Raw genomic sequence first — 20,607 nt, 5'->3', positions numbered from 1 at the left:
TCTTTTCAATGTCTTGGATTTTACAAGTAAATGACTTTTCAGTCTGGGAAAAATAGATGGGTTATGACTTTTACAATTATATTTGACTTTTTTCTGCATGTGCATATAATTTACCAGACTATTAGCAAGCTAAAGATGAGAAATAGCTTGCATTATTTATTTTCTATAGGACATGTCGGTATAGACATGCGTTTGCTAGATTTTACAAAAGTATTTTCCAATATACAGTCTTACAGGTTTTGTTTGTTTTACGTAATTTTATAATATCATAAAATGAAGCAGCCTAATTTGGAGGAAGAATTTTTGATAACAATGTTTAAGATCCTTTAAAAATGAGGAAAATATTTATCTAAATATTCTATACTTCACATATACATATGAATACACACGTACAAACACATTTGTTTACTATATTCTTTAATTATGTACTTGGGCTTACTGAAAAATGTATGAGTGGTAAATGTGAAAGGCAAAAGTTTTAGTTATACAAGTAGTGATTTCCAGGCAAGACATGTAAGACCCAGCTCTTAATATGTGTGTGTGTGTGGGGGGGGGGTGGTGGAGGTGTTGACATTAATTCCCTAGGCATGTTTTTTGAAAATACTCTCTGCTTTTCTGCTATCTACTTTTTAAAAATTGTATAGTCTTTTATTTGGAATACACATTTTTCCTCTTCTGCAGTTAAGTTTAGGAATTCCTGTTTGTTCTTTGAGATTCAAGTCAAACATTCATCGTTCCACAAAATCTTTCTTTTCTCAGGTAGTGAAAAAAATTGATGCTCCAATCTTCTGTTATATCATCTGCCATTCACATTACACAGTAGTTGTTCATTTTGTTTTCTGTGTTCCTTCAGAACCATGAGCTACTTAAGACTGACTGTGTCTCCTTGTCTAACATAGAGTTGGTACTGTATAACTTTTTGTCAAGTGAGTAAATGTGAAGAAATGATTTCCAAGCATATAAGAGAAGTGAAGGATAAAAGGGTTAAGAGAAAATCTTAAGTCTAACAGTTTAAGGATAACAGAGAATTCTACGGGAGAGGCCTCATTAGCATATTTCCTAAAAAGTTACTTAAAAGTACTAACTCCAAGGTGTATGAAGTATGCAAAATGGGATGAATATTTAAATTTTTCACTAAATTACAGTAAAAGACACATTACTATTAATCTCACTCAGAATGCTCTCTCTTTCTTTAGACACATTTATTCCATTTTTGTGGTCCTGTTTTTGTGAGCATCTTCAGTCCATTGTCACATCTGCCTTGATGTCCTGAATCAATTCAGAATTTATCTTTTGTAGTCATTTTGATGCGGGAGAAGGCCCGGAAGCTGTGCAGTACTGGACAAGTGAACAGAGTGGATGAAGACACACTGTAATGTTTTCCTGTGCCTTTCTGTTGAACGGCACTTAGTGGCAGCGTTTACCGTATTATTGATCATGTCTCATAAAGACAGATGAAAGAGAACTTCCAGAACTATGTCACAAAGTGGCAAGAATGACAGGGTGGTATGTTGGAAACAACATGGAGTATTTTGAGGGGGGTTAATGGCAATGTGTCTTTTATTATAATAATTTTTTAAATGTAAATATTCATCATGCATTTGATCATATTTTGTATACATCTACATTTTGATGCAGCAGTGTTTACTATTATAAAGAAACATGGCAGAGACCAAAGAAATGATCCTATAAAATTATGTTGAAAATCAGTAAACAAAGCAGTATCCACTTAGGGACAGTCCCTACTAAGGAAATGATTTTGAGAAGTACATGCAGTTAGGAACTATACCACATTTGCTTCTATATAAAAAATATGTACCATGGATTTATAGATTATCATATATAAAATACAAAACTTGGCTGATACTGCATAATCCTGCACTCTGGAAAGGTGAAGTGGAAGAATCTGAAGATCAAGCCTATCCTGGGCAACACAGTGATTCAATGAGAACCTGCTTCAAAATTTTTTTCAAAAGTGGGTCTAGGAATGTACCTCTGTTTAAGATCCTGCATTCAATGCCTAGTACCACTACAAGAAGAAGAAGGAGAAGGAGAAGAGGAAGAAGAAGAGGAAGCAGAGGAAGAGGAAGAAGCAGCAGAAGCAGAAGAAGAGAAGGAGGAGGAAGAAGAGGGAGAGGAGGAAGAGGAGAGGAGAAAGAAGAGGAAGAAGGGGGAGGGGAGCCTGTTTTGTAGTGATAATGTGTCTAAGACTTAATGTGTGTAAGACTTATCTGGAATAACAGGACCAGGTTTGAAGGCAATAGATGTAATTTCATCTTCCATTTTCTGTTCTATTTTTTATTGTTACATTTTTGTTGTGTTTTGCTTTTTGGCAGTATTGGAGATTGAATCAGGGGTACTGTATCACTGAGCTACTTTCCAAGCCTTTCCCAAACTTGTGATCTCTGTGTTTGTGTGTACTTTTTCAGAAGTTAGAAGAGGTTTATAGAGCTTTTTAAGGCACAGTTTAGATCCTCAGTAATAGTAAAACCAGTTTCAATTGAAAGTGTCAGTTTTTGTCATACCTAATAATTAGGCTTGATAAATTATGCGTTTCTTTTAAGTATTCTTAAATATTGAGAGTGACTTTCAAGTAATACGATATTTTAACTTAAATAAGGACAGTAAAATTTCCTATGACTGTGAATGATTTGGGTCAGAAATAAAGAATTGTAAAGGTCCTATTATTTCAGTAGCTTTCAAGCAATATTTCAACAGTCATTTTATAGAAAGCTCCAATTAAAATTTAACTTAAATTTGCTACACATAAAATGAGAGATGGCAGGTGGGAGCTGTTTAACATAGCTCAGGATAATACATGTTAGAAATCAGTTTTGGTGATTCTGTGATTAAAGCGTAATTCTAGTAGTGACACAGTACACTTTTGGGGCTGGTTTGAGCCATGTCATGAAGTAGGGTCAGTGTGAATGTTTGCCTAGGTAGCTTCAATGTGTATTGGTTTTATCAGGAAAGAGCAGAATGCTACTGTTATTATGGAATATTCAGAATGTATAAAAGGCGATGAGTATTGCTTCTCAGATAATGAAGTCTGTGGTTATTCCTTTTAAAAAAATTATTAAAATTGATAATATATGATATTTTAAAATTACTATTATTTTTATCCTGGTATAGGTTTCTTTTTCTTAATGTCTCTATTAATTTTAAAACCAAAGTAGTTGCGTTCAAGACATTTATCACTCTATTTTTTAAAATACATAGTTCTGGCTGTGTAGAAATTTTCCGTTGTTTTTCCTTTAGAAAGTTGGCCTTTCTGTGGCATCATTGTGTTTTTGACCTTTTATTGCAGGTTTTCAACACTTACTCCAATGAAGACTATGACAGGAGAAACGACGAAGTCGACCCGGTGGCCGCATCTGCCGAGTACGAACTTGAGAAGCGCGTAGAGAAGCTGGAGCTTTTCCCAGTAGAGCTGGAGAAAGGTACTCAGTGACAAACATAACTGGGGTGACACCACTCTGTATTTCCAGCATTGTCATGTGGCTGTCTTAGTGATGTAGGGTGTTTCCCCAAGTGTAGCCTTTTCTCTAAGGGCTGGATAAAGTTTTAACTCACAGGTGGCTGGTTTATTATCTTTAAAAAATAGTTTATGTAGACTCTGGGTGGCAAATAGATTGAAAGATTTCTGTGTCTCTCCCACTCCAAACTTGGCCCCATCTGCTCCAGCTCAACCTAAGTAAGAGGTGAGGATGGGGGAGGCCTGGGTGACGCTCTAAGCTTGTTGGTTTCCTGAAAAGCCTGCTTACAGGTAAGAAACCAGAGTGAACCAGACCACAGGAGCAGTTGGGGCAGAAAGTTGTTTGTGTCTCCTGGAGAGTGTGTGTTTTGTTGTTGTTTCTTGATGTATAGCGAAGTCATGATCTGGCCCAGAACGTGGTAGGAATGGAAATGCCTTCTAATGGTAAGGACATTTAGCTGGACGGCAGTGAATTCATTCCAGGAGGACTTGGCTAGTAGGCCTGTATCCTCTCTCTGAGGGCAGAAGGTTCTGAGGAAGCCAGAAACACTTTCCACTGACCTCTCTCTTCCTGAGCTGATGGCCTCTCTGCTGCAGTAACCACTGATGATGTGCTGAGAGACTGCTGTGTTTATCATCATGTAAGAGGGGGCCCAGAAACCTGGCTGTGACCCAGTGAACAGAAAACTCTGCCAAGAGGTCTCTGGAAAAAAGTGGAATAAAAAGATAAATTGAATAACAGAAACAAATGGAAACTCACTCAAGGATATTCAAGGATATGACTTTAGAAAGGCTTTCTTAAGCAAATCAGCAAACAACAATAACATGGCTAGCTTTTCCTTTGCTGGACAAAATCCCCAGCTTGCCCAATTTAAAGGCAGAGAGATTTGATTTAGCTCAGTTTCAGAGGTTCCAGGTTATTATAGTTGTGGTTGGAAAGGGTAAGGGATACAATTACAGTACAAATACCAACTGATCCCGCATTTAGGTATAGGCTGGGGATATCTTAATATTCAAAAATAAAATGAAAACCTTATAAAATACTAGACAATAAAATCTCAACATGTAAGTACATGTACCAACTCCCCATGATAAATATAATCATTATGTACTACAAATACATACTAATAAAATTTTTAAAATCTCAACACACAATTGCAAAGGCATTTGAAGAGGCCAAGTGACAAGACTAGTGTCAGACTTATTTGCAGTACCAGAAGCAGGATGATATATCTATAGTTTCATAGGCCGCTGAGACTAACAAGGACAGTAATCCAGGAAAGAAAGGGAATCCAGGGAAAGAAATTTATTTGCTGATGTGTAAAATTAATAGAACACATCAACTACATACTTTCCCTGTGTAATTTACTGTCCAGATTTTTTATCACAGATAAAAAAGACAAAAAAGAGTTGTTCAAAACAGCACAAGTAAGGAAAAAAGGTGAAAATTACATGAGAATTAAGCATAAAATTACATGAGTAAAGAAGCTATTGGGAAAAAAATTAAAATAAAATAGAAGCTGTGAGAAAACCAGTTTTTAAATATGCTTGACTAGTTACTTTCATTGAAAGACATTTTCTTGGGGCTGGAAATTTTATCAGTGGCGTAAGCACCTGCCTGGCAAGCACAAGATCATGAGTTTGATCCCCGGTACCAAAACAAAACAAAACACCTCCACCCAAATAAAACATACATAAATAAATAAAACTTTTCTTTTGAAAGTATTAAAAGAAAGTGAAATAATGATGCTTACATTTTTCATATATTTAAGAATGTAAGAACCATTCTTAAAGTTCATACAAAAAAGCTAGAAGTGGCTGGTCTTTGTATCGCTAATAAATATAAAAAGTGAGAACAGTTCAAATAGTTATCAGTTGTGAATCTGTCTACTATAGCATATCTAATCAATAAAATGTTGCTCAGCAGTGAAAATTGGTAAATCACACTTTATAGGCTTTAAATGTTATTTATACAAAAATATAATTGAGGCAAAATAAGCAAATCACAGGGGTCATTTAGTTACAATTTCATTTATTTAAATTTCAAAATTAGAAAAATTTAACAGTATATGCCAAACATGGTAGTGCACACCTGTAATTATTCTGGAGGATGAGGCAGGAGGATTGAAAGCTTGAGCCCAGCCTAGGCAACTTAGTGAATTAGTAAGATTCAAACAAGCGAACAAAAATGTACATGTATATTTTTCCATTCAGAATTTTAATATATTTTGCAAAATATCCTTTTGCAATCAGCTTTGCTGGCAGATGTGTTTGAGCAGCAACATGTGGACTCATCCTGTCTTTAGGAACATATGCATAAGGAAGATCAGAGGAGGTGGGGGCAGGGCAGTGCTGGGTCCTTGCCAGGGCAGCCACAGGAATTAGAGCCTGTAGGTGTGTTCGGGCTGGCCTTTGCTTGTACTTGACTCGCATCCCCTGACTAGAAAAGAGGGGAGGTGGCTGAGAACAAGCATCATTTGATCTTTGGGGCGGGAGTCAGTTTTGCCCTTCATCATTCCTTCTTGTAGACAGTCTGCACCAAATTCATGGTGGCTGTAGTTAATATTGCTTTTCCCACAGCAGGTTTTCAACCCAAAAATATCTTAAGTAACTTTCTAATTAGATCAGTGAAAAGAGTTATGGGAAGAAGAAGAATGATTTTAGGATGGCCTGAGTTCAGATAGGGAAATAGATTAAAAATCAAGAAGTAATTTGCACAGAGGGCCTTACAGGAATTTAATGACCTGATAGTGCAGAGATTCCACATTTGAGAGGAGCCCTTTGCATTAGAAAAGGTTCACTTACAGCTCCTTGTTGGTGTGGCATGTAACAGTTCATCATGCAGAGGAACCCTGTAAGTATAGTGTGAGCAAGAAGTCAGGCTGAACACTGATTGCCCTGAGGTTTCATCAGAGGAGAAACCCAGGGCATTGTCAGTATAGTGGGGTCTTATGATCATCTCTTAAACGGCACCAGAAGAATACAGCAGGGTAAGGTTAGGTGGATGTAAACACTGGAAGGACTGCAAGAAGACAATCAGACCTTAGGAAAATTCTGTGAATGTGATGATTGCACAAGAATTTAGCCATCACTAACCTTGATACATGCAGGAAAATTCATGTAGGAAAGAAGAAACCCTGCACACATAGAAAGCATGGAAGAGCCTTCAGCATATATCTAACCTTCACGTATACACGAAAACTCATTCTGGGGAGAAACCCTAAAACTGTATGTAAAATGCATTAGTAAGAGAAATTCTCTTGATGAACTTCAAGGTGTTTATGACAGAGAAACAATTTCAGTGAGATACATATGAGAAATCACATGTATACAAACATTCCAAATGTAATGAATGAGAAAAATATTTTGTGATCTCTCATATATTAGTCAACATTAAAGTTTTCACACTGGAGAGCTGTACCTGTACATAGAATCAGTACAAAAGTGTCTTCAGCTGGGGTTCCTATTGGAACATTCGTCCTGGGAGGTTCCTTTAACAAGCTGGGCATGATGGCACATGCTTGTATTCCCAGCACTTTAAGAGACTGAGGTAGGAGGGACTCAAATTCAAGCACACTGTGCAACTTAGTAAGACTCTGCCTCAAAATAAAAATATTTTTAGAAAGGGCTTAGGATGCTATATAAATGCTATATAATTCCCTTGTAACCCCCCAAAAAAGATTTTTACCACACATATGAGCAAAAAAATACTATTGCCAGTCAATATTTGTTTTAACGTATCTTGAATAAAAAGGTATGATTGTGTTAGTTGTACTTAGAGCAGAAGTTCTACTTAAGGTAAACATGATGACCAGTAATAATGAGATAAACCATCTGCAAAGAAATATTAATTCTGAATATTTCATGAAGTAAATATTATTGCTGAAAAATCTTTTAAAAGAATGAAGCATTCTGTTGTGTGTGTAGGCTAGTTTTCCTGTAATCTCTGTTAATGCCATTAGTTTATCACTAATAATCTATTTTATGCTGTTTTATATGCTATAATTAACACTGATAAACAGTAGTCAATAAGCAATAACTACAAAGACTTTGAGGTTTTCAGAAAATAACCTTGAGTCTAACCAAAAAATGCAGCATATAAAATGATGTGTCTTTTATATCATCAGTGTTAACCTTCATATGTACATTCATGGTAGGGACAAAGGAAATAGGATTTTTAAATGAAATAGAAAAAAACCGATATTCCTCACAGGGCCAATAAAGTGAAAACAAAGGTAAGTGCCTATCAGAAGAGAGATGGTTTATTGCATTGTGGTAGCTTTTCATCATGAAGTATTATGCAGTTATTAGAAATGATTTACTGTTATGTCAGTTAATATCTATCTTAGTCATTTTTAATTACTGGAACAAAATACCCAGCACCCACAAGGTAAGAGAGGAGAGGTTTATGTTGACTCATGGTTTGCAGAGGTTTCAGCCATTGTTCTCCACGGTTCAACAGCATGGTGGAAGGGCCTGGTGGAGAATCTGTTCTCCTCATGGCATGCAGGAAACAGAGAGAACCGAGGGAAGAGCTGGGAGGGGAAGCATAAGCTTCCAGGTCATGCCTACAGTGATCCATGTCTTCTTGCCAAACCCCCCCTCTTGTAGCAAGTTAGCTATAACACAGAGGGCCAACCTAGGATCCTGTGAGGCTTAAGGTGGACATTTAGATACAGACCACAATAGCCATGAAGAATTTCAAAAAGTAAGCCACAGAGAGTAGATACAACTTCACTGGAGCAAAGGAAGAAGAAACTGCGTATATGTCTGTGTGCATGATATGTATGGGTGTAATTATTTATTGATAAGTACATGTACTTGTATAGTATCATAATAAAAAGTACTTATAGACTGATACTATCTTATTAACATGAATGGATAAGTAAAAAAGAAAACTACATAAATAAAGGAGAAATTCCTATGTGAATCACATTTGTTTAAAATTATATGTGTGTTGGAGTATGTGTGTGTTTAGGTCTAAAATAAATTGATAAGATTACTTAGTTTGTGCTTTAAGTTAGGTAGATTGATTATTCAATAACCAAACTGTCTTCTCTGGGATCACAACAAATTACCAAAAATGATAAACTCATGAGCCATTTGGGGAATCTTACTTGATAACTTTTCTCCAGTATAGAAAAATTTTGCTGAGGGCAGCACTCATGTCCTATCCAAAAAGAATAACAAGATTAGAAGCAACAGATAGGACATACATGCTAATGTTACACCACCAGAACCAGTGTAAAACCCAACTGTTTTATGATTTCTTTTTCATAGATGAGGATGGCCTTGGTATAAGCATTATTGGAATGGGTGTTGGAGCCGATGCTGGGCTCGAGAAGCTGGGAATATTTGTCAAGACAGTAACAGATGGTGGTGCTGCTCAGCGAGATGGCAGGTAAGGTCATTATTGTTGCTAACTACTTAAAAAACTCATAGTGAACTTTCCTGGAAATTTATTTCAGTGCTATCTTTCTTCCTTTCAGTTCTTTTAAAAATAATCTCAGAGTGTTTCTCAAATAGGGAAAAGTGAAAAATGTTTGTATTTCTTGTTTCTGGGAAGGACACTTTTGTTAATGTATCTTAGGTGGGCTGATTTGTATGTTTACCTTGTTATCCATCCATCCATCCATCCCATCCATCCATCTGTCCATCTAGTGGGAAGTGAACAGTGTATATATTTGAAGAGCTTGTCCTATGAAGGTCAGAATATAGTTCTACTTCAGGAGTGTTAAAACAAATAGTAATAATATTGGCCCTTTTGAAAATGACAGGACTATTATCATGTTTCCACCAGCAATACAGAAGGGTAACTTTCTTCTCTGATAGCCTTGCCAGCATTTGTTATTGTTTGATTGCTTGATGATAGTCATTCTTTCTGGAGTGAGATGAAATCTCCAGTTGTTTTATTTGCATTTCTCTAATGACTAGCGATATGGTCCATTTCTTGATGTATTTGTTGACCATTTGTACTTCTTTTGTGAAGTGTCTATTTCACTTGCCCAGTTTTTGATTGACTCGTTTGCAGAGGATTCTAATGTTTCTGTGTTCTTTATGTATTGTAGATATTAGTCCTCTGTGTGAATAGTAGCTGGTAAAAAAAAGTTTTGATTTCTTTAAACATCTTATCAAGAAATTATAATGCTATGTTTAAGTAATTATTTAATCTATGTTGAGACCAATGAAAGTTTGTCTTTCATAATCCTAAATACATGTATGGATATACATGGATTTTTGCAGAGTACTAAATTAATTTAGGTAAATAAAAAAAAATCTCCTATATTTTCTCTTCCATGTGTAAGGACCACATTTTGTTGTTTTGTTTTGTTGTGTTTGCTTCTTTTGATGCTGGGAGTTAAACACAGTATCTTGGTATAAAGCTAAGTCTTCTGACTTTTAATTTTTTTAAAGATTTGCAATAGGCTCTTGCAAAGTTAGTGAGTTGCCTGAACTGGGCTTGAACTTGCAGTGCTCCTGTCTCACCTCCCAGAGTGCTAAGAATAAGGAGATCCACCCCTATGCCGGGTCTCGCCCACATCTTAGTTGGTAGCTTAATTCCCATAGCATGAGGTATGGTACCTGGTCCAGAGCAAGCCTAAAATGAAACTTCTGAGTAAATATTCATTTGGCTGCATGTGTATCATACTTAAAATGGGATATGAATATTTTGTGTTTCAAGTGTTACTTCTTTCCAGAGAAGTTAAGGAAATAACCTCTTTGCTCTGTCAATGAGTTATACAATGGTAACAGTATTTCCACTTAGTAATTTGTCACCTTTCTTCCACGTAAGCTAAAATTTGTCTATAAAATATATCTGATTTGTTATTACTTTGAATGACAAACTTTAAAGGGCATTTTAAAGGTGATGAAAGCAATTCTTACAGTATTAAAAGAATATTAAAGTTTTATGAAACATTCCTCTTAAATAAATTGGCCACAGTCCAAACTAAAATACAAATGATCAAAAAACCAAGAGGCCAAGAGTTTCAGATTCACTACTTAAGTAGTTACTGGTGTTTCAAACACAAACCCATTTACTTTTTTCCTCAATTGTTTTTAAAATTAAGTTTGTTTTCTATTACTTTATTTAGTGATTATTTTCTCCACCATAGTTTCATTATTTTTACTAATATTAGATCATTTTTATCAGTCCTAGTATTTACTTCCTCAGTCTTTTTAAATGTTTACCTAGTATATTATTCCTGCTGTTGTAATTGTAATAAGTGCTTAGTAAATACCTCTGTGAATATACTACAGGTAACTTGCTGTGATTAACAGAATCTCTAGAATCATGTGAGTAGGAATTTTAATTCTATCCTCTCCAGTTACCAGCTGTAGAATGTTACAAAAAATGAGTCAATTTTCATGTTGTCTACATCACAGGATTGTTGTAGCACTAAATAAACTTGTAAGGAGCATAACAAAGGGCTGTTTCTATGTGACCCTGTTCTTGAATGTAGAAGAACCAAGCTTGACATTTAGGAAAATGTTATTTTGGGGAACATCTTATGAAAAACTATCATAGGTGTACAGAATATGTACAGAATCATAAAGTCTTGGAGGTTGAAGATACTGCAGGGATTTTACAATCTGTACATTTCATGTTAATATGTTTAAGGGAATAGTGTGTGTGTCAGAAAAGAGAAAATGTCTTTTATTGTTAGACCTGTGACAGTTTTAGTATCTTTTAAAATTTTTATTATTGTTAACTGGTGTGCTCATTTGCACAATATTTAAATGTTTACTATTTATAAGGTATCACATACAAAAATTATACAGAGAATTTCTGTTTCTACTCAGTATTTTTTGAAGTATGATATTTAACTTAATGATACAGACAACTTGTATATTAAGATCTTACAAAATAGTATGAAGAATATGATGCTATTCTTGTATGGATATGCATTCTGTTTATTCATCTCTTTCTCAAAAACCCTAAAATTACACATACCAAAATGTTGAGTGTTTCTAATAAGTAACATTATGAAATTTCAGCTAGTATGTAATATTTAATGTTTCTAAAGAAATTGAATATGTGATACTTTGTAAAGTTTTAAAACCATAACTATAGGTAACAAAATTATCATCCTGGGGAGGTTACTACCCTTCAGATTTCATTTGTTGACAAAATTAAACGTTCTGGGTTAATTGTTCTCTATAGTTCCTTTTATCTTTGAAGGGATAAGATTTTCTATTTTAGTTTTCTAGCTCGTCTTAATTTCTTAATGCTTATTTCAATTTAATCTCTGATACAGTCGCATTTTCTTCCAGGAACATTAAAAAGTACTGTGTTTGGGTAATATATTTTATAAATAAAATGTGTATATACAGATATATTTTCACATATATTTCTTTTCTCTCCTTCTCACTTGCCCCCATATAACAAGTGTTTGCATTACGGTTGTTTTTAGCCCCTTTCAAATGGCTCATAAATTCTTACCACACTTTGAGACCTTTCAAAGATTTACTATGGGTACTTATCTTCTGAGTTAGCCTGTATGGTTGTTATTATTTTTTATTCTTTCCTGCGTGTATTCTTATTCCTTGTTCTTTCCTGCTATGTCCTGCATTCTACAATTTCTTTTATAAAGATTCTGTGTCTTTGCCTTCTCTTACATGGTCTTATCACAGAAAATGCTCAATAAATAGCTCTTAAACGAGTGAATCTTCTGTTTTGTTTTCTTTTGTTTTTGAGACAGGCTCTCCTTACTGTATTGTTCAGACTGGCCTTGAACTCACTGGATAGCCCAGGCTGGCCTTGAATTTGAAGTGATCCTATTGACTCGGTCCTCCAAATGCTGGGATACAGGTGTGAACCACATGCCTGGGGCTTTAGTCACTTTCAAAACATTTATTTGAGCCTAACATAGTGCTTCACTTTAGTTTTTTTTTTTGTGTTACTCAACTGATTGGTAGAGTAAGTCACATGTATAGCTAACAAGGATATTAATAATGCTGTGCTAAAAAGGCGAATTAAAAATATACTTGAGATGGTCTTCTGTGATTAATTTTCAAGTTTTGCATTCATTTTAAACATTATTCCATTCAGTTTTATTGGAGGAGATACCAAACAGGGGACTAAGGTATCCTTATGCAAAAAGAGATGAGGATTTTGTTCCTGACCTTTTTTGGGTAATACAACCTGTAAAACAGACAACAAGTTCTGTCCTTGTGCTTATTCTGTGGCACCCTCATTTTCTCAGGACTCATCTGTACCCCTGGGGACCCTCAGGCTCAGAAGAACCCCGTATAGAAGTCACTACTGTAATTGTATCTGTCATAGTCTCTTCACTGATAGTTTCCTTTCTCTGTATTCACTCCTTTTTTCACTTTTCTAATGTCATACTTTCCTTCAGGATTTGGGATATGCATGTTTCATGATGATCTCTGTTGGCCGAAGTTTATCAGTGTTGCTACAGCTGGTCTCTGAGCCATTCACACTTGGTTCCTTGTTGAACTCACCTATGAGGTGGAGTTGGGTTCCCCTCTCTTTCTAGAAGCATCATGTAAATAAGTAACTAATCGAGTAACATTAAACAAACCCTAGAGTAGTCCAGCTTACATATTTTTATTAGCTTCACACATATCGAATGTGATCTTTTAAGTTTTGAATTGAGAACAGTGATGTTGCCCACACTCGCTGACTATAAGCAAAAGGAAATTATTGAGGAATGGCCAGGAAAAGATGGTTATATACAAACTAGTGGGTTCCTTTCTGTACATTCCATTCACAGTGTATGCAGGGGAAACAGGCTGTGCCCACTGCTGTTCTGGAAAAGGTTTGGAAAGTCCAGGTCTCCCCTAGATGTGTATTCTGGAATGCAGACATGTGTCCATTTAGTTTCCATCCCTGGGATTCGTTGCTTGTCTTTCCCATGCTTTTCATTATAGCCAAGCTTTGAGAGATGAATTAATCTCACTATGTGTGAGGTTGTATTGAAGTTGTCTCTAACAGGGTAAAAGGTGCAGTATGAGCCGCTGTGCTGGTTCTTGGTGTGGTGGATGGTGGGAGGGGCCTCTGGGGAAAGTGGGCCTGGGCTGCTGCCCTTTTTAAAACCAGTTTTCTTCTTCCTCCAGTTTTTTTTTTTTTTTTTTTTTTGGTCTTCTTATATGTGTTTTCAGTTTCTTAAGCTTGTCTTCAACTTAGTCATGCAATCTACCTTTATAAAAGCCCCTCAGTAGCACCTTCTGCAGAATTTCCCTTGTTTCCTTCTTTCTGTCCTTTAAAAAATACATACATGCATACATCCTACATAGATACATACATAAAGATGTTTTTTATTTCCTTGTTTTTATAGTATACCAAATTTAAAATTTTTCCCTAATAGTAGATTACTTTTGAAATGAGAAAAACTTTAAAAAACAAAATTTCTTTTTATCAAAATAATAATCAAGTAGTATAGAACTTTTTCTTAATGCCATCTGTATTCTCCCATTGTGTAGGATCACCAGTTCAGTGTTAGGTTCTCTCTTTTTCACATTAGTCTTTGGTCTCTAAATACAAAGAATAAATGGAGTAAATGTTGTCACCGTTTCTGTTGTAGGGACTGCTTTGTAGCTTGGATCTCTTCTGTCTTCTTTGTGAGCATTTCCAGTGCTCTTTCCTTCATGGAGATGTGAATTTCCATTTAGTATCTTGAGCCTTCTTCCTGAAAATTTCCTTTAACATTTTATCACCATGTGGCTGGTGATTGACATCTTTGTGTTCGTTGTTTGGGTGCTCACCTCACCCTGGTCTGAGGTACAAGTGTGCATGAACAAACAAGTGTGTTTGCACAAGACTGTGTATTAATTTCTTGTTGCTTATATTTTGGAGAAAGCATCCTTTTAATTTTGGGTTATAGATTATAGATCCTTGAGTCCAGAATGTTTAGCCTGGTTATTTCTCCATTGTACATATGTACATGTCTAGTAATAAAAAGCAGGTAACTGTAATACATCAGTCTAAAGAAAAACTTTCTAAATCATTTCCCTACCCACTTAAAAATGTTTCCATCGGTTGTCAAATTAGCATGTGTCATGACATTTTAAAGGTATAAGTTTGTAAAGTTACATGTCCATGGATGAAAGTTTGGAAAAGATAGAAAAATGGAAAGAAGAAAGCCTTTATACAATTCTAGGGTTAGGCTTAGGATCATCTAGTGTTGGCTTCTATTAAAATTATGTTGGTGAATTTTCTTTTAGGTTTTTCTTTGTAAATATGCCTTTATTAACAAAATAAGGAGCAACTGGATGTTCTCCTTTACGTGCAGGAGTCTACTGACCCTTTAAGCCCTAGTGCTTGAAATACAGCCAGAACCTAGCCCTATATATCCTAGATTTTATCCTATTCATTTTTGCTATACATCTTAGCAATTGCACCAAATACATCTTTTTTTTTTTCTTTTCTTAACAAATTGAAAATTTCAGCCTTTTCATTTAAAGCAAGCATTTTATGACTTCTCTGTGGTGCTTTTGAATTGTCAGCGTTCCTGGTTGTGTGCTTTTGGACCCTTCATAAATAAAGTAAGAGTTGCGTGAGCAAAAGCACTCGACTGCGTTGACAGACTGAGACCGGCAAGGACTACTGAGAGTCATGACTAATGGGCAGATAGTGTGTACAGTGTATCCACACAAGAAGTAAGGGTGGTTCATGTCCGGGGGGACTTCAGTACACTACCAAGAATGGCATGCAGTTTAAAAACTATGTGTTATTTACTTCTGGAACTCTCTATGTAACATTTTCAGATAACAGTTGACCATGGGTAACTGAAACCATGGAAAGTGAAACTGTGAATAAGGGTGGGGAGATTAACGTATAGTTTAGTTGTTTTCTCCCTCACAGTAGGTGTTGAACTCAGGACCACTGCATCGAATCACACAGAACGTCTACAATCTGTTTCTTTTTTTAAGATTTTGAGACAGGATCTCATTTAATTGCCCAGCCAGGACTTGAACTTGAGTTCCTGCTGCCTCAGCCTCCTGGATTGTTGGGATTACAGGCATGCATTACACTGCTTACTGTCTGGACTTTTGACCACCAAGAGAGATAGAGACAGAGACAGATACAGGAGGAGAGAACATGGAAAAAGAAAGGAGTCCTTTATTGTGGACACAAGAGGACTGCAGAAAAGAACCTTCAGAGGGATACAAAGAAAACTTAGTGCTTTTATTTGGTTTTGAAAGCAGGGGGTGGGGTAGAAGGGGCGGGCAAAATGACATGTTGACAGCTGATTGGGGGAGCCTTGGAGCACATAAAGCCGGAGGTGGAGGTTTGACTTTTAGGTTTGCAAGAAGAAGGCAGAAATGAGTGCTGAAGGAAGGCGTGTCCAGCGCCATGTTCACTGGAAGGAGCACACATAGGAAAAACCCTTCACTTACTAGATGGCAGCATCGTGCTCTGCTCTTTATAGTTTGTATCTTATTTAATCCTGCTAATGTCCATCATTAGATATGAAGAACATATGTCATAAATTTCAAAAACCTACAATATACTTATGCTGCTGCTTCTTTTTTTCTTTCAGAAAAGCAATAGAAAACCTAAACACAAAAATTAGTATGATGCTAAAACCTAGGGGAACAGTGGAGGGAAAACAGAGACAAATAAATGGGCTGCAAATTTATTCAGTGTAATTTCAGAAGACAAACTCTGATTCAAATAGGATCTGATAAAGTTGGGTACTGGGTACATAAGCATTTACTATCTAATTCCCTTCTACGTCTTTCTGTGTTTAAAACATTTCATTATGAGGAATAAAAATACCACATATAGAAGATAAAAATTTAAAGTATATACTCAAACCATTAATATATGTATCAAAAAGATATGTAAATAATTAGACATCTGTATGTATAACCACACAAGCACACACTTATTTATACACACAGCCACATACAAGTACTTCATATTTGGAATATACAACTATGCGTTTTTTGTTGTTGTTGGTATCAGGAATCGAACTCATGACCTCGTGCTTCCCAGGCGGGCACTATGCCACTGAGCTATATCTCCGGCCCAATAGGCAGAATTCTTAAGGGTGTTTTTTCCTGGGGAAGAGGAGTAAGATGAGTTACTAAGTATTAGGCTAAAAGGATATTTTAGCTGGATATGTTATATATTAATAATTAATGTTAAAAAGTATATTAATATGTCATATGTTTGCATTGATCAGCTTTTTTCATAGAAATATGGATGTGTGGTAAACCAAATCTACTTTGTATTATGTATTTCCATCTTTCAAAACAGTTTTAAAAACCGTTAACCATTTGACAGACATCTGGAACTTATTGTATATAAAAGATTAATGTTTGAGTCAATAAGAATACCTTAACAATTAAATGTTTTATCAACCCATATATTAGGAATGTCAGTGCAATATTAGATAAATTAACTGTGGATCATGTTTTGTTTTGTATTTTTTAAAGAATTCAGGTCAACGACCAGATCGTGGAAGTGGATGGAATCAGCCTTGTGGGTGTCACACAGAATTTTGCTGCAACTGTTTTGAGAAACACCAAGGGCAATGTCAGGTAAATATGTGGCTTCAGAGATATGCTATTGCTGATATATGGTTTGTTGAATTTTGGTTTTCTCTACTTTTACGTAGAAATTGTAAGTATTTACAATGAAAGTTTTAATTGAATTGAATTGAATAATAAAGACACAGCAAATCAGTATGGTTAGTTATTGAGTTATGTGCTTCGTTGCTAATTGTAGTGGTTGATACATTGTGTCAGTTTGAGAAATCTAGATGCTTAACTAAGTAATCCAGCAGTTCTACATCCTAGAGTGTAGAGGACATGCCCCATGTTCTAGGATGTTACTCATTGCGGCAGTTTGAGAAGTTTACAAGTTTAAGTGACTCAGAAGGGGACCAGAGTCTTCACTTTGTAAACATTCTCAGCTTGTGCAAGAGAAGAGCATTGAGATGGTGTGAGTTCCATACCCACCTGAGGGCATTAGCCTGCATGCAACATAAGGTAGGAAAAGAGACTTGCTGTCTCCCCGACCCAATCTTTGGCTCTTGCTCTTTTGCTGTCTTCTGCTGCCTTGAACTGTTGCCCTCTACCATGCCACCTTGCCTTGGAGCCAACTGATTATGAACTGAAACCTCTGCAAGCTGAGAGCAAAATAAACCTTTCCTTCCTTAATTTTGGGCATCAGGCATTTTGTCTCAGGAATTAAAGAAAAGTAACTTAGACACTAATATAGTAAGAATTATTAGACAGTATTTCTGGTTGTAGCTTTAATAAATATTAATTTAAATCCTAAATCCTTTTAACAAAACCAATTATACAGTTACAAAACCAATTACATGTATATTTAATGAGACACATTCTAGTGATATCTCTGTTCACAAGCTTAATTCTTTCTGTGATTCTGGTTGCAAACCAAATTGGATGAGTACTGAATTGAATTTTCTCATAAGGTCAACATTGAACCTAACCAGGGACCAGAGTTGTGGAAAGAATTAAGTTCATGCACCAAGGTACCACCACTGTATTTGGACAAATAGGCAGAATGGTTTGAGGCTAAGTATATTTTAAAAATCTACTTACTGTTTTTATTTTTTTTTATTTGGTTTGAAGGGTAAGGGTTTTTTTTTTTTATAAATTATGAAGTGTAACAATTAAAGAGCATATTTTGAAAGAAAATTCCACAATCCCATTCTGCTTACTGTTTTAAAGACTTGGCTAGTTACCAATCTTTGTTGAAGTGTAACTTTCCTATCTTAATTGGACAGAAAATGAGTAAAGAAGCCATCCTGAGCCTACTAAAATGAAGGTTTAAAATCAGTTTATTTGATAATAGTTTACTTTTTAAAAATAGCATTATTTATATCTTAATGCTTTTCCAAAGTCATATAATGGAACACATTAAAGAGACTTTCAGTATCTGTAATTAGGGAAAATGGTATAGTGCCTCATGATAAATTGAGGCTACCAAACATTCTGAAAATACACATGTGTTAACATAAAGAGAGCAGCATTAGAGTTTCACTGCAGCATATTTGATGTTGTGCAAACTTGAGTTCAAGCATTAGACCTCTAGTGGGAAAGCACCGTTGATACTGAAAGGCTGATTGAAGGAATCAACCTGAATGATTTATACAGGCATTGTGTTGATGTTTCTAGGATACTGCTTTGACTACAAACCTGAGAAAAAGCAAGAGTAGAGGAAAAACCACGGAAGCTCTTTCAGAGCTGCGTAGGAAGACTCTTAAGTAAATACGATCACCTTTTTCCAGATCACCGTGTTCTTGAGAAGGCACCTTCCCATGTCAGTATCGCACTTGTTTTGGAGCTGCCTGTTAGACTTTAAGATACATTAAAACACTAAAGAAGCAAGATACACACTCAGACTTGCAAGAACATTTCTTAGTTAGAAAACAGTTTATCGTGACATGAAATCATACTCATTCCTTTCACATATGACTGTTGACCACATAATTTTGTGATGTTATCAAGATTTGTACAGATTGAAAATTGCATCTTCACTGGTCACCCTAATTTCACTGTTTGCCTCTTTTGGATTGTCTTAATCTTTCTCCTAATGGAAGAACATAATTACAGTTTTCAAGCATGTGACAGGCTATCAAGGAAAAGGCATCAACTTTCTGTTTACCGCTAGTAGTAGAAAAATGACTTCACAAGTAGTCAACATAATAATCCTGCCTCCATCACATCGATCTCTTCTTCAGTGTTTCTGAAGAAGTGGTCCTCCATTCTGGGTGAGATATACATTCTTGGCCTGGTGTTAAACGTCTCTCAGCACATGATGGTGACCTTTCCAGGTGCCTTTATATTCATTTGATGCTTTGGTGTCATCATGTGGTGGCACTGTGCTTCAAACATGACTTGTGAGTTAGATTTTTTGTGCCTCTCTTTCTGCTGTTTTCTTGTGTTTAAAATGCTGTCTTCAGTTCTAAAGGCGGTACTTCTAAAGGACCTCTCCTAAAGAACCTATGGCAGCTCTTTTCCTCCAGGAAGTCCTGATCCTCTGGTGGCTCTTCTTTTTCGTAATGCTCCTTATTTGTACTACTTGTCTGACCTTGAGGCTACAAAAGTAACTGCTCTGTTATTAAAAGACATGTGTCTTATTTCTCACTAATTTTACAAAAATCTTGATGTGAACATGGAAGTTTAGGTCCCTTTACTTTTTTCTTAAATTATTTTATTGCAGGATCTTAATTTACTGAAATTACTCGATCTAGCATCTAAATTAATAGGCTATGAAGAACACATCAATGTTATCTTAAAAATATTTGAATCCTCTGAGTGTATTACTGGAGAGTAACTCTTCATAAGGTTCTAATGCAAAAACAAGATTCAAAAACCTGTTTCTTTATTTTTGAGGTACTGGGATTTGAACCCAGGGCTTTGCACCTGCTAGGCAAGAGTGCTACACTGAGCTGTATCTGCAACTTTAGACCTGTATTTTTAATGAAATGTGCTTTGAAAATCTAACATATATGTGAGTCTATATTTCTTACTCATTAGAGACCTCAATATGGCTTTTAGTAATTACTAAAATGTATTTTCTTTTTGTCTTTTTTTCCTTTTTATCAGTACTGGGGATCGAACTCACGACTCCTGCTTGCAAGGCAGGCGCTTATGGTGCTGAGCTAAATCCCCAGCCCCCTAAAATGTGTTTTCAAAAGGCTGAAAAGCTAATATGTTTAGTTTAAACTTTTCTAACCACAAAGCACATACCTGAAAGGAATATGTAGAGCTCACAGCTTTAAAGATCTAGGAGGAAGATCTGAAGCTAAAGAAAATTGAAATGGATGTGGATTGTGATTGTTTTTAAGTATTAGAGATTAAGTTTTTTTTTTTTTTTTCTGGAACTGTATATTAAATACATGCCAGCATTTGGATATAAATCAGAGTTACACAGATTCCTATAACTTTGTTCTCATAAGTGTAAGCAATCTTTTTCTATCTTTCTAGTCCATATGCTTTATTTTATTAACCTTTGAGTGCTCATACTTAATTTGGGAATTAATAAAATAGAAGAAACCACATTAGAAGCATCTTTTAACTAATTGGAGAAAAAAAATACAGGTATTTTAATTTGATAAATTTTGAGGGAGTATTTCTTAACCGTATATTGTTTTTATGAGATGCAGCATATTAGAAGAGATTCATCT

The 20,607-nt window shown here is 35.6% G+C and overlaps 1 protein-coding gene across 15 annotated transcripts in view; it reads left to right on the top strand.

Annotated features, from left to right (window-relative positions):
* Positions 1-20,607, top strand: part of Ppp1r9a (protein phosphatase 1 regulatory subunit 9A) — a 291,628-nt gene that overhangs the window by 168,870 nt on the left and 102,151 nt on the right. For all 15 annotated transcript variants that reach the window (XM_063242525.1, XM_063242522.1, XM_063242531.1 and 12 more), the window contains 3 exons: positions 3,308-3,440; positions 8,756-8,876; positions 16,883-16,987. In XM_063242525.1, coding sequence (XP_063098595.1) covers positions 3,308-3,440; positions 8,756-8,876; positions 16,883-16,987 — 359 coding nt within the window. The remainder of the gene's footprint in view (positions 1-3,307; positions 3,441-8,755; positions 8,877-16,882; positions 16,988-20,607) is intronic.

The sequence above is a fragment of the Cavia porcellus genome, unplaced genomic scaffold (genome assembly GCF_034190915.1).
Source record: "Cavia porcellus strain 051 isolate PalLab524CR breed Dunkin Hartley unplaced genomic scaffold, mCavPor4.1 scaffold_2, whole genome shotgun sequence".
Taxonomy (NCBI): domain Eukaryota; kingdom Metazoa; phylum Chordata; class Mammalia; order Rodentia; family Caviidae; genus Cavia; species Cavia porcellus.
This window is presented reverse-complemented; position numbering and strand designations above follow the sequence as displayed.